The sequence below is a fragment of the Dipteris shenzhenensis genome, chromosome 8 (assembly GCF_047967505.1).
Source record: "Dipteris shenzhenensis isolate YYH24624 ecotype China chromosome 8, Dip_SZ_1.0, whole genome shotgun sequence".
In the NCBI taxonomy this organism is placed as follows: domain Eukaryota; kingdom Viridiplantae; phylum Streptophyta; class Polypodiopsida; order Gleicheniales; family Dipteridaceae; genus Dipteris; species Dipteris shenzhenensis.
The window spans coordinates 6610704-6628662 of NC_141603.1; the positions used below are offsets into that span (position 1 = coordinate 6610704).

Genomic DNA, 17959 nt, shown 5'->3' on the forward strand with positions numbered 1-17959 from the left:
TAAAATTTCAGTCACAATTTTCCTGCCTATTGTGTGTGTCCACAAGGTACTTCTGGAATTCACCTTTATACATACATGCTGATATTAAACAGCAGCCTAATTTCTAATGTTAAATTGTTTGCTGAAGGACTATAACACAACAAGAACTAGTCCATTTTCCATAAACCCTTACAATAGTTCACGCCTATACATATAGGTGACTCAATCATCCTTCAAAGTAGTGAAACTTATCGTCCTCATTGCTGCAATAGTTGATAGAGGTACAAATCCCATACTGCGAAAAGCCACAATTTAGTCCCCTTAAGGCAACATACACATAGCTATATATATTATTGTCAAGATAGCCCAGGAGTGGGCAATCCACACATGAACATACAACATTCGGAATCACTTGCAAAGAGGGCACAATGACTGCTTAGAAACTGTCAGGCATCACATAATGACGATAGAGTTGAGCACGGAGTCACAGGGACAAGAAAGGCATTCCAAAAAGCCCCTAATCAAATATCCATTAGCCAAATCACAATTTTCTTTAGCTTTCTCCCGTATGACCACTAAGGAGATGTTACAAATATGCAAGAGTCACAAATAGGATACAAAATGCTCATCTGTACTTTCACTACTTGGCATAAAGAATGAACGAGACTGAATACTAGTAATTCCTTCAGATGAGCACATCCAGTTTCAACTTTGGAAACCGCTCCTCAATGAAGCCTCCCTCATGATTTCCACACCAACGAAGACTTTCCATAAGAGAATCATTTTGCATTTGGCCACTGTAGAACTCTTCAATTCTTGAGGCATAGAACTGAATTTCCTCTCACGCTAAAGGCCCCCCCGGATCTTAACTCCCCTTAATCGTGGACGAAGGATTATCCAGCCACCTTGCTCTATAACCTGTGCCCTTGCAGTCCTTACATTGTACAGAGCCCTAAAGAAACCACATAAAAGCTTCATATCAATAGAATACAAGAGGGAATATTGACAAAACATTCACAATAAAAGCTGCAAAATTCCAACCATGTACTTGAAAGACACATAAAATGCATGTTTTTTACCCGGCCGAGGCAGATTAGGCACGATGTGTTTCGTGAAGGCACTTCACAGAGCATGTTGTCACCCAGTATAAAAAAGCCCGTTCCTTTGCACCAAGCGCACTCTGTATGACCTTCTGCCTTGCAAGATGTGCACGACACTGGACGAGGTTGCTGTCATGGCATCAACAACTGAACTAATTCAATTACATCCTTACGACAACCCATAGGAATGTGTCTAAACCATCATGTGTATCTTACATATAAAATTCAACACAAACCATTGACTCATTACTTCTATGATTTTAAAAAGAGATTCTAGCATAAAGCAGCAACTTCCAACCATTGACAGAAAAACAAGACCTATTGAATATCACCTGTGTTAATCTCGATGCACTAATAATATTGTTATACATATATAAACGAGACATAATAACTAGTTAGGCTATGAATATTCAAAAACTTCAGTCAAAGAAATTAGGAAATCTGATTAGTCTATGACCATCTGCTTCTTTCTAGAATGCAAAACAGACAACAGGCCATCTGTCAACGTAGGTTTGGGTCGTTAAACTCTGCCACAAAAGTATAATTTATAATTGGGACTGGATGGATCATGGGGACCTGCACATGGATAGAGGCCTTGCAAACACGTTATGGTTGGGACAAGACGGATCATGGGGATCTCAGGTGGAATCTGGATAGAGGCTTTGCATACACATCTGTCATCTCATATTAAGAAGATCGTACTTATTTTTATTTGAATGTGGAGCTCAATATAATACAACTGCAGACATGAGGATGCACATGACTGCCAAGAGATGAACTTATCAAAAAGTTGTTTACCTGGATAACAGGTCCTATCTTACAAACGTACTGATAAGCTGGGGGATGGCAGTGGTGGAGAAGGATAATCTCAAATTCCAACTAGCAATCCAAGCATTGGAGGTAGTTCCCTGCTCGAGCTCGCTGCTAGCGGTTAGCCTGCAACCCCTTCCTCCCTTGTCTGCTCATCCTCTTCCCCTCCTACGCCTTGCCTATCCCACTCTCCTTCTCTAGCCCTGCCTGTTCAGCCAAAGGTACTGATGAGCTGGGGGGTGGCGGTGGTGGGGAAGGATAATCTTAAATTCCAACTAGCAATCCAAGCATTGGAGGTAGTTCCCTGCTCGAGCTCGCTGCTAGCGGTTAGCCTGCAACCCCTTCCTCCCTTCTCGTCTCATCGTCTTCCCCTCCTATGCCTTGCCTATCCCACTCTCCTTCTCTAGCCCTGCCTGCTCAGCCAGGGAGCTATTGCTCTTGGTTCTGAGCTTTTGCCCCCCCTTTCTGGTCATCCTCAGCCCCTTTCAAGCCCATTTCGGGTTGCTTACCTCTGCTGGTGTCCTTAAACCTCTCTAGGGATGTGCTGTACACCTAGCTGCCGTCGAGCACTTCACCCAAGCTTGAGCTGTCATAGGCAGCCCATTTTCTCTCTTTCCCTCCCTGGGCTGCGTCTCAGCCCGAGAAAGTGGCTGGCAAAGAGGGAATGACGGGGCTGTGATGAGGGAAAGGGAGGGGAAGGGGAGCAATCCTCAAAGAGAAAGAGTGGGGCTTCCGTGAAAGAGCCCACTAGTCAGAAGCTTTCCCAATAAGCATTCCGCTTAATTCTGAGATTATAACTGATCGGGCCCTTATCCTAAATTCAAACTCAAAAGTATAGCAAAATGTTGAGAAAATGTATAAGTACGCACGAAAAGAGCAAGAGAGATCAAGGAGATTCAAAGGAATCAAACAGCGCTCACATTTGAATGATATCAGTCCAAACATTTTGCATAGTACCTTTTCTTAACTGTCATACGGCACCCTCTTAAAACTTATCCTTTCCAACCTGTAAGTAGTCCATTTACAACACTCTTTTCAATAAAGAGCGTAGCGTACCAGTTCATATGTTTTGCTGTCCAAAGCATACTTTCACCAGTCTTTCAGATACCTTATCTGATTTAAGCCTACGTTGCTATTTTCATTTTGAGAAAGACACCTTATCTGATTAAAAGTGCTATTTTCATTTTGAGAAAATAAAAATAGGGTCACTGGTCTTCATCAAAAAAGCATGTTGAGAAACAAGCGTCCCTCTAGAGTCAATAAAAAACCACCTTGGAAATCAGCCATGCCTTCTCCATCCGCGCGACGAATTCGTGGATACTCCCTTGGGCACTGTCTGAGGGGTCGACAACTAATGCCATAATCCTGTTTGGATAGCAATTCCGAGAAGAGCGCAACGAAACGCTTGGTCGCAGTTGAGATGATCTCACAGGATTCGAACGGAAGACTGCAAGTCCTGAAGAGGAGGGACAGGCGCTGGGGGATGGAACAGAGCAGGAGCAGCAACAAAGGGGAATGGCAGAAAACGTGGGCTCTGCCATCTTGATACAAGGCCGTTTGAAGGTCTCAAGGAAATCGCACGCCTGCAAACTGCTTGTCGTTGCGTAGAACGTAACCTTGCCCCGCACTGCCGATTGCTCTGCTAACTCAATCAAACCCAATCATGGGTTAACAAAGCCTCGCCACGTCATTAAGTAGGAACTCTAATAACCCTTTTCCTCATTTCCTCATGCAATTCTTTTGAAAATTTACTCTCCATCAAACCCATCTCTTATCTCGAGATCCCCGGCACACGGAGGCCCTTTGTCTCTCTTCACATATGGCCATCTAGTCATCATTGCCCACGTCAAAGTAGTTCTCGTTCCCCGAAGCACCCCATTGACATGCATAATCCCCTTGGTAACCCCACTACTCGAGAATTACCACAATCGATATCAACAAATAGTGACGTAAGGAGCTTGCATTTTTATGAATTAGTAAAATGAACCATACTTTTGATGTCTCTACTTTTACAAAGACCATGTTTTATATTGAAGAAGCTCTTTCTAACTTCCTCTTCTCTTTGTCCAATGCATCTAAATTATAATTTCATTACATCCACAATCTTACATCCTTTTCTTGTGAAAGTCATGTGCATTCAAAGTTCTTGCAACACATAAAACCATCACACATTGATAGAAACATTAAAAGCAGTACCAATGCTATTTTTAGCAAAATGAATGTCAAAATATATATTGATATATACATCAAGGACCAACATTATGTATATTTAAAAAATTTGTTGAAAAGAATGGGGCTCTATGAGACCCATTCTACCCCCACGATAAGTCATAATAGTGAGATGGAGTGCACCCAAGTAAGATCCTACAATGTATACATGTATATGAAAGTATAAGGAGTCATGTATTATCAAAAAAGCCTTCGAAGAGAGATATTATATAATTTTGTCACATGAGTGTATAAGTGAAAACCACTTTAGAGGGAATACAAAACCATACTCATGTAAAAACATGGAGAGTAGAGAATGTAGATACGTGCAAGACAATTCAAAAGGAGACTACTCGCTTTGGCCCTCGCCGTCACTAACATAGTGGGTAACCTACATGCATGGTGAAAGAAAAAGATTCTTAAGTAAATCAACACTTCATAGGTTGAAAGAAGCTTGGTTAGGAAGAAAGCAAGGGTCCAAGGCTTACCTCATGCAATGCTACCCAATCAAGCTATACTCCCTGTGACCTTATCTTGTCAAAAATATTTTGCATGTTGTCACGAAAAGCATAATCATACTCCTCCTTGGTTGGCAAATGGCCAACCGCATGACACTAGAATCAAGAAGAGTTATTCATGAGACAAAGCCTTACAAGCAAAATTTAAAAAAACATAGATTGATGAAAAAATTTGTGGTAGACACGAAGTGGGCTATGAAGCGACCGTTGTGACTACTTATAAGGTGAGAAGCACCCTTCTTTTCAACCCAAGCCCTTGCTACTATTCGTTTCTAGTTAAGCTTCTCGAGGTCATCTCACAACTCGTCCTTGGCATACTTCCAATCACTCTTATGAACATGTGGTGGCCTTTGTACATTAGCTCTCACCACATCTTAGATCTCCAACATGTGATGGCTCATGACCCAAACATATGTGATGAGGCATGTAACCAAAGTACAGGTGCTCGAGCATAAGAAACTCCCTATGCATCTGCTCTATGATATAGCCTTTATTATTCAAAGGTTGGCAATGCCAATCTTTGAAATAGCCCTTGTCATAGCCCATGAGCATGATTTTTTGCATGCATGAAATGACACCAAGACCTTATCACCCGCTATGATATGTCTCATTTCATCCAAATCATATGACAAATCCTTCGGATATGGTAACAATGCATGAGCTGGTGGAGTCAAGAAAGTTATCAATGGCGTGGAAAATGGACTAGAGGTATGTGCTTAGAGAGGTGTCCCCATTCCACTAGCAATGTAAGGGGTACCCATTCCACTGCACATCATGTCTTAGAGGTAGATCTTGACTCAGTTGCACTGGAGAGACTATATCATCACCCCCCGCACACACAGGTACCCTCTCCACAATTCCTGATTGTGCTCTCATCGTCTATAAGATGTTGTCATGTCTGCAAATATGATACTTTGCAAAGGCCTTAATTGGAGTAAGACTAATGTTGTTGCAAAGTTTTCTATGGGTTGGACATCATTTGCATGGATGGGCATGCATATTCCCTTGCTTTTAACCATGGTTGTGCATGCATATTTCTTGTTTTTGACCATCTGCCCTACATACATAGGGCATCATACTTTTTAGAGGCTCATATTTGAATAAGAATCATTTTGTTACAAAGTTTAATGTGGTTTTGATATCATTTGCATGGTTGGGCATGTGTACTTCCCATTTTTTGACCATGCATCATGCTTGAGTGTTACACATATGCATCGTTGGGCTCCTACCACATTTGTGTATATCCAATGGGTATGGTACTTTCCATAAACGAGAAATATTCATATATTTGCAAAGTTTAATGATTTCATAGACCCTAATATGGGTAATATTCATATATTTGCAAATTTCATATATTGTTTGCATGGTTAGGCACATGTATTTCCTTGTTTTTGACCATGCATCATGCATGTGCAAAAATGTGTGCATCGACGGTCTTCTACCATATGTCGTCTATTGGAGATGGGTATGATCCTTTGCAGAGGCTTTGATTTGATTAAGATTCATGTGATGTTAAAGTTTTGTGCTTCATGTATCTTTTTCATGGTGGGCATGCACATTTTCTTGTTTTTGGCAATGCATCATGTGGATTATTAATCCAAAACCACCTTCCTTGAAATGCATTGTTTGAATGGTGCCTTTACAATGGACAACAAGCTTAGAGGGCTCAAGTCTCACGATTGGCACAAGTTCTAATAAGTATGCTTGTCTTTTAATTTAAAAATGGTGATCTACATGATTATAACATCGTAATTATGTTTTCTATCCCTATTTTGATATTCTTTTAGTACATACAAAAGAGCTTTATTGAATAATATTACAATCTTGCTTTGCATGTGGTAAGGATAGATCTTTTTAAAGGGTTTCTTCTTATCGAGCATGATAAGTCCATGTTATACTCCATCAAAGCTATGTGCCTACTTGAGTAGCATTTTTCATCGAGCATTATGACAATCTAGGTGCACTGATTGTATACATATGGATAAGGTAGCAATTGCAAGGAAAATTGGATGTTTTTCATAAAAGAGGTTTATGAAAACCTTGAATAGATTTGTAATGTATAAATAAAGGCTTGATGGAAGCATGGATGAGGGTTGGTTGGTCCAAGATCCATTGGTATATATGACAGAGTTCCTTGCATAGATGGATCCTAGTATGCCCCATCTTTGGCATAATAAAGATGATAATCATGTAGTGGCTAATGTTGATCAAGGGAGAGGGATTATATGAAGGATGAGTGAACTTTTTAGGAGGGAAATAAATAATTTTTGTATTCTTAATAGCAATGACATGCAAAACTGCTTGCAAAGAGAGGGAGAGGCCAAGAAAGAGAGAGAAGCTGTAAGGAAGGGGCCAAGAAAGAGAGAGTAGCTGTAAGGTGTAGAACTTAAAAAAGACACATGACATAGCCATATCTAGAGGACCTTGTTCTCCTCCCTAATGACATGTCATGTGATTGTCTACAAGAAGCTCTTTATTTAGCCAAAGGTAATGGGATTTATAGTAATTGGATAAGAGTGGAAGTTTGTAAGGGCATGTGATCTTCATGTAACCTTTTTATTAACTTGACCCCTTACTTTGAGTTATTATCACTACAGTATGCATGCTCATGTATTTAATGCTTTTTCTTATAGTATAAAAACATATGGTTCATTGTGGTCTTAGAAGTGATGCTTTCACGTGGAATGTATTGATTTGATTATCTTTTGAGATAAGACCACAACTAGTACGAATTCTACGTGCATTTGAAGCATTTTCTGGTACAATTAATGCAACTATAGTAACATCACCATCAAAGGATTCTTTAGCTTGTATAGATCCTAAGGCTATTTCTTGAATAATTGATCATGGTGACAACTTTTCATCCTTTGCCCTTGTAGTTATACTTGCATTCTGATGATTCATTTGTGGATTTGTTCATTATTAATATATACAAATATTCTAACCTTAAACTTTATGTGGATGTGCTAAACTATTTTTATCTTTCAAACAATTAAAAATTCCATGTATTATGACTTTGAGAGGTCTTATAAACTTTATTTTGTAAAATTTTCTCTACTGCTAGTATAAGAATAGTATTTGATATACCCATGGATACAGATGCCAAAATATACAAGAAATGTCGATATTAAAGTCACATAAACCTTGTCCCTTAACTAGTATCCTTTTGTAAAATGATGTTAGACACTAGTGTAAATATTTACAGAAATATTGATGGGAAAATTTTCCAACTACACTTTTTTGACGGTCCGCTGTTTTCCTCAATGCTTCATCATTGGGACCAAAAAATTCTAAATATGATAAAACCATAGCAAGAAACTGAGGAAAATTGGCCCATAGGTAGTAGTGAGAGACATACATATGTAGATACACATATATAGATACAAACATACATACATACATACACATATATGTAGGTACAAACAAATACAAATGTAGAAATATACAGACACATATACACATAGATATATATACATAGACACAACAAGTGCATACATTATACTCACATGCATGCATGCATTCATACATACATACATACATAAGTATGTATGTACATAGGTATGCAAATGCATACATGCATGCATGCATGTACATACATAAGTAGCATAAATAATTTTCAGAACAAGTAAATTACATTGGCATAAGCGCATACATGTCCTACATGGACTTAGTGGACTATGCAATCTAGCCTTACAAGTATGCATCTCTGTTGAAGACTCAGTCTCCACCTACATGGCCAATAACCCAGGGTCAGCATAGGTTAGGATAAGTCAATCCCATGGCACAAGGTAGTTACTAAGAATGTAGTGGATACCACTTTCTGTAACTGATAAGTAGTGGGCTAATGCAATAGTATAATGTTTTGTAACAAGGGCTGTTACTAAAAGATATAATTGACTGTAGACTTATAACAATCAGAATGGATCTGGATAGCTATAAAGGTCCTATAACAACCCATTTTGAGACTGAGTTATTGTTTATCTTTGCTGAAGCATAATACAATATATCCATTTTGCAAATTCACGAGTTCTCTGCTATTCTTTCATTGTTTAGTTCAATCTACATGCAATCCGACTCCTGTCAGTCTCTTGTCCAACTCCTTGCACCTGTTGTATTTGAGTTGACGTGTGTTCTATGTTTTCATTTGTTGAATGCACTCTGAACACATTTGTCGATCCTCATAGCATTCATTCCTAGAGTCTCTGGTTCACGCTGCTTCACGTTGATAACAATAGCAGGGATAGCAAAGCGACAACTCCACAAAAACAAAAGCAAGTCGAAGTAGAAACAATTGTACTAGATAATCTTCATCTGCGAGTATGCCACTCAAAAAAAAAACCACAGCCCAACCGAATACGGTAGCGAGGCTGGAGTGGGGAACGATCATTCATAGTTCATATACCAAATCAACGTAGTTTGCATTACTATAAAAGTCGCATACAATTCACTCACATCGAATAGCCAGGTGCAAATGGCCATCGAGGCAAGCTACAACCAATCAAGCTAGGCTGCATCAATATAGAATTCCTCAAACAACAACAGTCGGATTACAGACAGAAAGAAGACCAACAACAAACGACAACAAATCAAGACAACAACAGTCGGATTACCGATGGAAAGAAGACCAACAACAAATCAAGACAACAACAGTCAGATTACCGGCGGAAAGAAGACCAACAATAGACGACAACAAATCAAGAAAACAACAGTCGGATTGCCGACGAAAAACGACGGGCAACAGGTGACATCAAACACAATGACAAGCAACTACAACAAATACAATCCAACATCAACATGAAGTCGTAATAGGCAAAGCAGCATTCGATGCTTCAAACTCAAGAACAATCAATTGGCTAAAATCCCGTGAGTAAAACTTTTCTATTTATTTCATGGAAAGCACAAACCATGTTAAATAGGCCTGAGGAAGATATCTCTCCACGTCATGTTGGTATTGCATACTTCACATGAAATAGAAGTTGGGCAGAGACTGCATCACAAACGGAAGATCCAGATGACATTCTACACGACTCTGATTATATTCCAAGTGGCACAAGTTCCTCAGATAATTCACTACATAGCAGGGAACTGCATGAAGCACAAGCTGAATTACAAAAATCGATGTTGCCCAATCCTACACAAGAAATCCTACAAAGAGCACTTGCAGTAAATATTGCAACTAATGTATTTGTGACCCTTTCCACCACCTCCCAAAAAGAAGACCTCCCAAGTGCAAGCTAGTGCACCAATACAACCAAAGATGGAAAACCCACTAGTCAAAGTAGCCAAATTCACTGGCAAAGATAAAGAAGACCCTGACAGTCATGTTGGACAGTTTAAGACAAGATGGACAGCTAGTGGATTTGGACAATTGCCAGATGCTACCAAGAAAGAACAATTTGCAGCAACCTTCAATGGTAAAGCAATGAACTGGTTTATGCAGTACGGTGTTGCTCATTTTGCTGACTATGACACATTAAAAGTAGCATTCTTGAGTCGTTTTAGAAAAGAGAAAACTCCAGAGTATATCCTCAAGAAACTGAGAACTATGAAACAAAAAGATCTTATGGTTGAAGATTATTCTCAGAATCTGTTTAGAAACCTCAATAGAAGATTAACAGCAAACCAACAACCCACCCAGGAGCAACTGGGGGATTACTTTTGCAAAGGATTAAACAAAAAACTGAGAACTGCAGTAGCTGGCTGGGACCAGCTTGGAGGGGCAAATGACTTTAATAATATGGTAGAAGCAGCCCAATGGGTAGAAAGGAGACTTGGTACAGTATCAAAGTCCAAGAAGACAAAGAAGAAAAAGCATTCAGATTCACAATTAGATTCAGATACGGACACTGATCGTGAAGCAGAAGAAGACACTGATGAAGAAGAAGCTACCTCATCAAAAGAAGATGAGGATGATGATGAATATTCCAAGAAGAAAAAGAAAGAGAAGAAGCAGAAGAAAAAAGAAAAATCCACAGCAAAAAAAATAGCAGATAAAATCTCCAAGTTGGAGAAAATGATCAAGGAGCAGCTTCAAAGCTTGAAGCCACCACCTCAAGCACCACAGCCCCAAAAGATTCCATGTGAATTTTGCAAGAAAGATAACCATGACAAAGAAAGATGTTGGTACAACCCAAACGATAGAGGGAGGGTACCACCTTATGTATAATAACAACACAATCCAGAGCCAACTGTACCTACCAATCAAGTAGCAGTAGCAAGGCCAGCCCAACAAAGATATCTAAATGCAACCCCTAGAAGGCAAATTCAGCAACAATGGGGAAATCAACAACAACAGTAGCATAGACAAACCCAGGCATGCACTTATTGTGGAATGATGGCCATAGGCAAGGCCCACAATGTGAACTTTGGTGTAAACACCATGGGGAAAGAGGTATGCAAATCATCCATTATGATGGGAGAAACAATCAAAATGGTCAATAACAACAACCTCCAAGAGTGAATATGGTATATATAACTCCTCATAATCTGAATAACAGTTACAACAATGAGCAAAGTCAAAATACTATTCATGCATTAGCAATTATAAGATCAAAAAACACAAAGCCTCTGCAAGGATTGGGAGAAACACAAAGAGACAATGCCAAGGCAATGAATTGGCCTAATCAAAATGAGACAAGAAACAATGCATTGCAGCAAGTACTTGCCAACAATGCTTCCCAAGATGTCAGGAAAGAGCATCACATTAACAAAGGCAAAGGTATCAGTCAATATAAACAGATCCGACAACAATACGTCTGCACAACAAACCAAAGATGACAACCAGGCTAAAGCTCCTCAAAGCAATCAAAAGCCATCAGAACAAATTGCAATAGATAGAAAATACACAAAAAAAGCTTCCTCAGAACAAGACACATCTGCAAAATAGCATATGCATTCTGCAGTCGAAACAGGGTCGAAAACACCAAAAAGGCAAAACACAGATATAACAGCAGAACCGCAAGATGTGCTACATTCCACCACAGCAAAAGTCATATGCCTATGATAACAGACAATAAGTAGAAAGAAGACATCAATACAAAACAAGAAGACCATACACTCTTTTACCAAAAGCTTATGGAGTCCCAAGTTCAAATCACTCTTGAGCAATTATTGAACTTGGTCCCACCAGCCTTCAAACATCAGATTTGCAAGGGATTGCTAACACAAGAGTCAGATACATGCAAAGATTATAAAGCAAGTGATGATGAAGAAGAGACTCCAGACATTTATACATCTACAATTGAAGATGTGGACTATCAAGTGCCACTTATTGATGTCATATACAAAAGGCATAAAATTCCAAAAGTTTTAGTTGATGGAGGTTAAGGTGTGAATATCCTATCAGAGGATATATTAAAAGAATTTTGCTATGATAAGCTAGCACCATTCCAAGTGAAGATGGCTAACCAAAGAAGAATCCAACCTCGTGGAATCTTGAGAGGGCAAGAAATTACAATCATGGGTATGACATTCACAGTTACATTTGTGGTACTCAGAATGGAGGAGAAAGATTCTGCTTACAACATGCTCTTGGGTAGGCCATGGTTGAGAGCTACCAAAGTCAAGCAAGATTGGGGCTCAAAGAGAATCACTATCAGGAAGGGAAAAAAGAAAATCAAAGTTAACTTATTTTCTACAAAACGTTTTCCCAAAAAAACATAGCCACTAGTAGCAGAGGGCATCAATATGATTTTCGATATTGATGAAGATGAAGAAGAAATTTTTCTCAAAAGGAACCCCACTATCTTCCCTATTTTTGAAATTGATGTTGTGACGATTATTGATCAATATGTTGACCCAGATGAACAAAAACAGCAGTCTGACACACTTCCAGCTGCTGCAGGACAGAACAAAATCGAAACATAGTCAAACAAGCTTCTAACACCAGAATCTACAAAAAGGAAATAAATGCAGACAATAGTGATGATGCAAAAAGATCTCTTGCTTCTACATTACCAGAACAAGTAATTCAAGAAGCAAAAATTCAGTTTGAAGAGCAAATGCAAAGGAGTGCTAGGGTAAGACAAGATGATTTGGAAGAAATGAACTTGGGAGACAATGATAACCCACAAACAGTCATGATAAGTACAAATTTACCCCCACCATTCAAAATAGGTCTCAAAAAGTTATTAGAACAGTACAAGGACATTTTTACATGGCATTACACTGATATGAAGGGGGTAGATCCATCATTCTGTCAACATAGAATAAATCTAAAGACTGATGCAATACCAATCATTCATGGGAGATATAGAATGAGTCCAAATTATGCCAAGTTGGTAAAGGAGAAAATTGACAAGTTGCTTAGGGTTGGTTTCATATATCCCCTAACACATGTGACATGGTTATCTCCAATTGTTATTGTTCCAAAGAAAAATGGGAAACTGAGAATATGTGTTGATTACAGAAAGTTGAATGCAGCAACCATCACTAATCCATTCCCTCTTCCATTTTGTGATTCATTGCTTGATGCTGTAGCTGGACATGAGATTTACACTTTTTTAGATGATTTCAGTGGGTATAACCAGATCAGAATGGCTCCAGAAGACAGAGATAAAACTGCATTTGTAACAGAATGGGGTGTATTTGCATCCAATGTTATGACCTTTGGATTGAAAAATGCACCACCCACTTTCCAAAAATATATACAAGAGGTATTTGCAGAGTACCTGACCTCATTAATGAAGGCATTTTTGGATGACTTCTCAGTATTTGGAAAAAGGATAGATCATTTGCATCACTTGTCATTATGCTTTGCTAAATGTAGATTTGTTGGTCTGAGCTTAAACCTAGTAAATTGTGCTTTTGCTGTTAGTAGAGGTATTCTACTGGGACATATTATCTCACAAGAAGGCATGGAGATTGACCCTAACAAGGTCTCAGCAATGCACAATGCTAAAGCTCCAAAAATGTCAAGCAACTACAGAGATTCATTGGCCAAATAAAATGGCACTACAGATTTCTGAGATACCTTGTTGATATATGTTATCCTCTCACTAAACTCACAAGGGATACTGAACCACTCATCTGGGACACTCCTCAAGAACAAGCTTTCAACATTCTCAAGAAGATACTGGTTGCTCCTATATTATAGCCTCTTGATTGGTCTCTTTCTTTTGAAGTCTTTGTGGATGCATCAGATTCAGTAGTGGGAGCAGTTCTCATGCAACAACAATCACCTAAGTGGTTCAAACCTATATATTATGCAAGTAGAATCCTGACAAAGCATGAAAAGAACTATGCAACAACAGAAAGAGAAGCGCTTGGTATGGTGTATGCTTTGAATAAATTCAGACATTATCTTTTGGCTAACAAAGTACATTTTCATGTTGACCACCACACTTTAATTTACTTGGTTAACAAACAGCATCTAATAGGAAGATTAGCAAGATGGATGCTATTGTTGCAAGAGTTTGACTACACAATTGTCCATAGACCAGGGAAACATCATGCAATTACAGATTATCTGAGCAGGCTACAGTTAGGAGAGCCTCTGACAAGTATACCAGATGAACTTCCTGATGCAAATTTGTTCATGGTAAGTATTGATGAGCAGCCAAACTCGTATGACAAAATGTTATTTTTTTTCAGTGATGGACTAATCCTAGAAACAATGAATCAAGATCAAAGAAAGAAGTTAGTGTTGCAAAGCAAACCTTTTCTTATCATTGCTGGAGTGTTGTATAGAAGGGGCATTGATCAGGTCATCAGGAGATGTGTCCAGGACTATGAGCAAAAAGTTGTATTAATAGAAGCACATGGAGGTACAGTAGGAGGTCACTTCTCAAGTGATATTATAGGCAAGAAAATCTTGAAAGCTGGATTATGGTGGCCCATAGTATTAAAGGATGCCCACAATTATGCAAAATCATGCCTACCTTGCCAAAGAGATGATAGAACAATGGATAGTGATAGGATGCCACACCAACACATCCTTCCATTGGGTCCATTTCAAAAGTGGGGATTAGACTTTATTGGACCAATCAAGCCTCCAACAAAATGTTTAGGTAATCAATATATACTTGGTGCTACTGATTATTGCACAAAATGGGTAGAGGCTGTTGCACTCAAAACATGGAAAGCTAGAACAGTTGCACATTTTCTCTACCATAATATTGTTACTAGATTTGGTGTTCCAATTGAGATTGTATCTGATAGAGGGACCCATTTCATAAACAAAACAATCAGAAAGATGACAAAAATGCATATGATGTTGCACAAAAATTCTACAGCATATTACCCACAAGCCAATGGTTTGGTTGAGAGTACATCATCCAAAGGATTGGGATCATCATTTAGACTCAGTACTTTGGGCACTAAGGAGAGCTCACAAGGTAGCCATAGGATTGACACCTTCAAGGCTAGTGTATGGATGTGAGGCAGTAGTAGTACCCATGGAATTTATTGCAGGAAGTCTCACAGTAGCAATTGACAACAAACTTTCCCTAGAAGACTCCATCAATGCAAGATTGGAGTAGCTTTTACAATTGGATGAGGATAGATTGACAAGCTCTCACACAATTGACATTATTCAAAGAAGAACAGCAGCATGGATAAATAGAAACATAAAGTTTAAGCTTTATAAAAAGGGAGATTTAGTGTTGATATTCAACACCAAACTGGGAAAAATGCCATGAAAATTCAAACTCAGATATGATGGTCCATTCAGGGTAATTGAGGCATATGAACAAGGGACATTTCTTGTCTCAGATCTCCATGGTAATGCATTTGACAAACCAATAAATGGCTTCAAATCGAAACCATACATTGTAGATCATACAACAAAGGCAAAAATAAATACAATTTCTCTGCATGATTCTGTATATACAACATAATATTTTCACTCTATTTCAACATTTCAAGTTACCAAAGTACCAACCATCTCCAAAAACACACTATTCAAAATTTTTGGACTTGTGTAAAGTCCAATTTGAGAAATGGACTAAAAAACAGTCCAAAAATTTTGAATATACTAGTAATGTTGTTTTTTGAACTAGATTCGACAACTCAAAACAAAAGAAACAAAATTTAACCATAAATCTCTCCAAAAACTCTTCTCACGACACTATTAATGTATGCAACAACTTCAAAAAACCATCTTTTGCATTAAATCTTTTTTCCCACAAATTTTTCTCTTTACCTCAAACTCTCACAACCTATTGTCACAAATTTTTCTCAAACTCAAACTCTCCCAGCCTATTGGCCACGCAATAATTTTTCAAAAAAAATAAATTAGAAAACAATCTATTACAAATTTCTCTCTCAACCTCAAAACCACTCAAACCTCCCTACCTATTGCGTACGCAACAACTTCAAAACAAAATTTAATCATAAATCTCTCCAAAAACTCTTTTCACGACACTTTATTAATATGACAAATCCATTTATAATATTTTTACTCCATAATATAATAAATTTTTATTAACTAATGTTAAAATATAATTTTGCTAAAAATATATATTATTAATCTATAAATTAATATAAATATTATATAATTATTATATAAATACATTAATTAAAAAATATAATAATGAAAATATTTTTGAAAGGGAGGTCTTCTAGCATATGTGCTTTATATAATACTTATTCTTCAAATAATGAAGAATTAGTGAATGTATTTGTATGGTAGTACTTAATATGAAAAATCTCTACAATATTCTTCCTGCTATTAACTAGATATTAAATTTTAGTTTTAATAAAAATATACATTATTAACTTAAAAACTAATATAAATATATTATAATTATTGTATAAATTTAAATAAAAATATATAAATTATTAATATTATACATTAATAACATTTAAAATTATGTATATTATATAGTAATAACCTTTAAATTTTAAAAAGTAGTCAATCAAAGAATTGAATTAATTTAAAAAATAAGAAAATATTAAATTTTACACACGTGCTTTTAGCATGTATGCTTTTCTTCCACGTGTAAAATACTTGTTAATCGAAGAATGAAGAATTAGATAATGCATTTGTAAGGTAGGTATTTAAAACCATAGAATTTGGAAGAGGTTCAGCATACTTGCTTATCTTTGTTACAGTATATAATACTATGCAAAAGCCTTAAACTTTGTTTAAGGCTTTGCACAAAACTGCAATATCATTGAATCCATATCATTTTTCTACTTTAGCAACCACCAGATATCCATGGTATGAATCCATGATATGGAATACATATTTCTTCTGAATATTTCTTATCACATACTTCTTCATTTCTTCTAATATACCATGTAGCATGAATGTAAGAAAATATGAATCGGTGTGCTTTTAGCCTATGTGTTTGTCCCTAATCAGTAGGATACTTTGACTGGGTAGACTTATAATTACTTAAAGTAAAGCCTTTGCAAAGGATCGTACCTAGTATTGGATATAAACAAAACACTTTGAAAAGCATATAATATATAGTCTATATATATCTAAACTAAATACTTTGGAATGCATATTTTATATAGTCTATATACCTTAAATCTTACACCCTAAATCTTAAATCCTAAAGCTCCCTAAATCTTAGGTTATACAATCTAAGCTCTTAAACTTATATAATAGTTCTAATCCCTAAACCTTAAACCCTAAACCTTAACCCCTATAGCTTAAATTCTTAAACCTAATTTCCATATCCTAAACCCTAGATTCTAGACTCTAAGCTCATGACCTTATATACTAAACCCGAAACCCTAAACCCTAAATCCTAAAGCTTAAAATAATAATCATAAACCCTAAATGCGAAATCCTAAATCCTTAACCGTAAACCCTAAATCCTAAACCCTAGATCTTAAACCCTAAACCCTAGATCCTAAACCCTTAGCCCTAAACCCTAAACCCTAAAACCATAATCATAAACCCAAATTCCTAAACACTAAATCTTAAATCCGAAGCCCTAAATCATTAACCCTAGATACTAAACCCTAAATCCTAACCCTAAAATACAACCAAAATTTAATGATTTTTTTCAATTTGTGCAATAGGTTTGATATATCCCCTAACCTGTTGCAAGTGGAACAGCTTAATGGTGCACCCAACCTATTGCAAAAATCAAAGAATTTTCTTAATTTGTGCAACAGGTTGGATATATCCCCCAACCTGTTGCTCAATTGTGTAACAGGTCGGATATATCCCCCAACCTGTTGCTTGAGCAAGAGGTTGGGAGATATATCCAACCTGTTGCACAAATCAAGAAATTTCTTGACTTGTGGAACAGGTTGGATATATTTGAGCAACAGGTTGGGGTCACCCCAAATATATCCAACCTATTGCACAAATCAAAAAAAATCATTAAATTTTGGTTGTATTTTAGGGTTGGGGTTTAGGGTTTAGGGTTAAGGATTTAGAATTTA

General features: G+C 37.3%; 1 protein-coding gene across 1 annotated transcript; it reads right to left on the bottom strand.

Moving 5' to 3' along the window:
• Positions 1 to 393: 393 nt before the first annotated feature.
• On the bottom strand, positions 394 to 3545 carry LOC147899031 (DnaJ/Hsp40 cysteine-rich domain superfamily protein). The gene is made up of 3 exons (XM_087378488.1): positions 3161 to 3545; positions 1059 to 1208; positions 394 to 931 (listed from the first exon to the last, which is right to left on the bottom strand). Exons 1-3 carry the CDS (start codon positions 3428 to 3430, stop codon positions 845 to 847), a joined length of 507 nt encoding a protein of 168 aa, XP_087234614.1. The 5' UTR covers positions 3431 to 3545; the 3' UTR covers positions 394 to 844.
• Positions 3546 to 17959: the final 14414 nt, after the last annotated feature.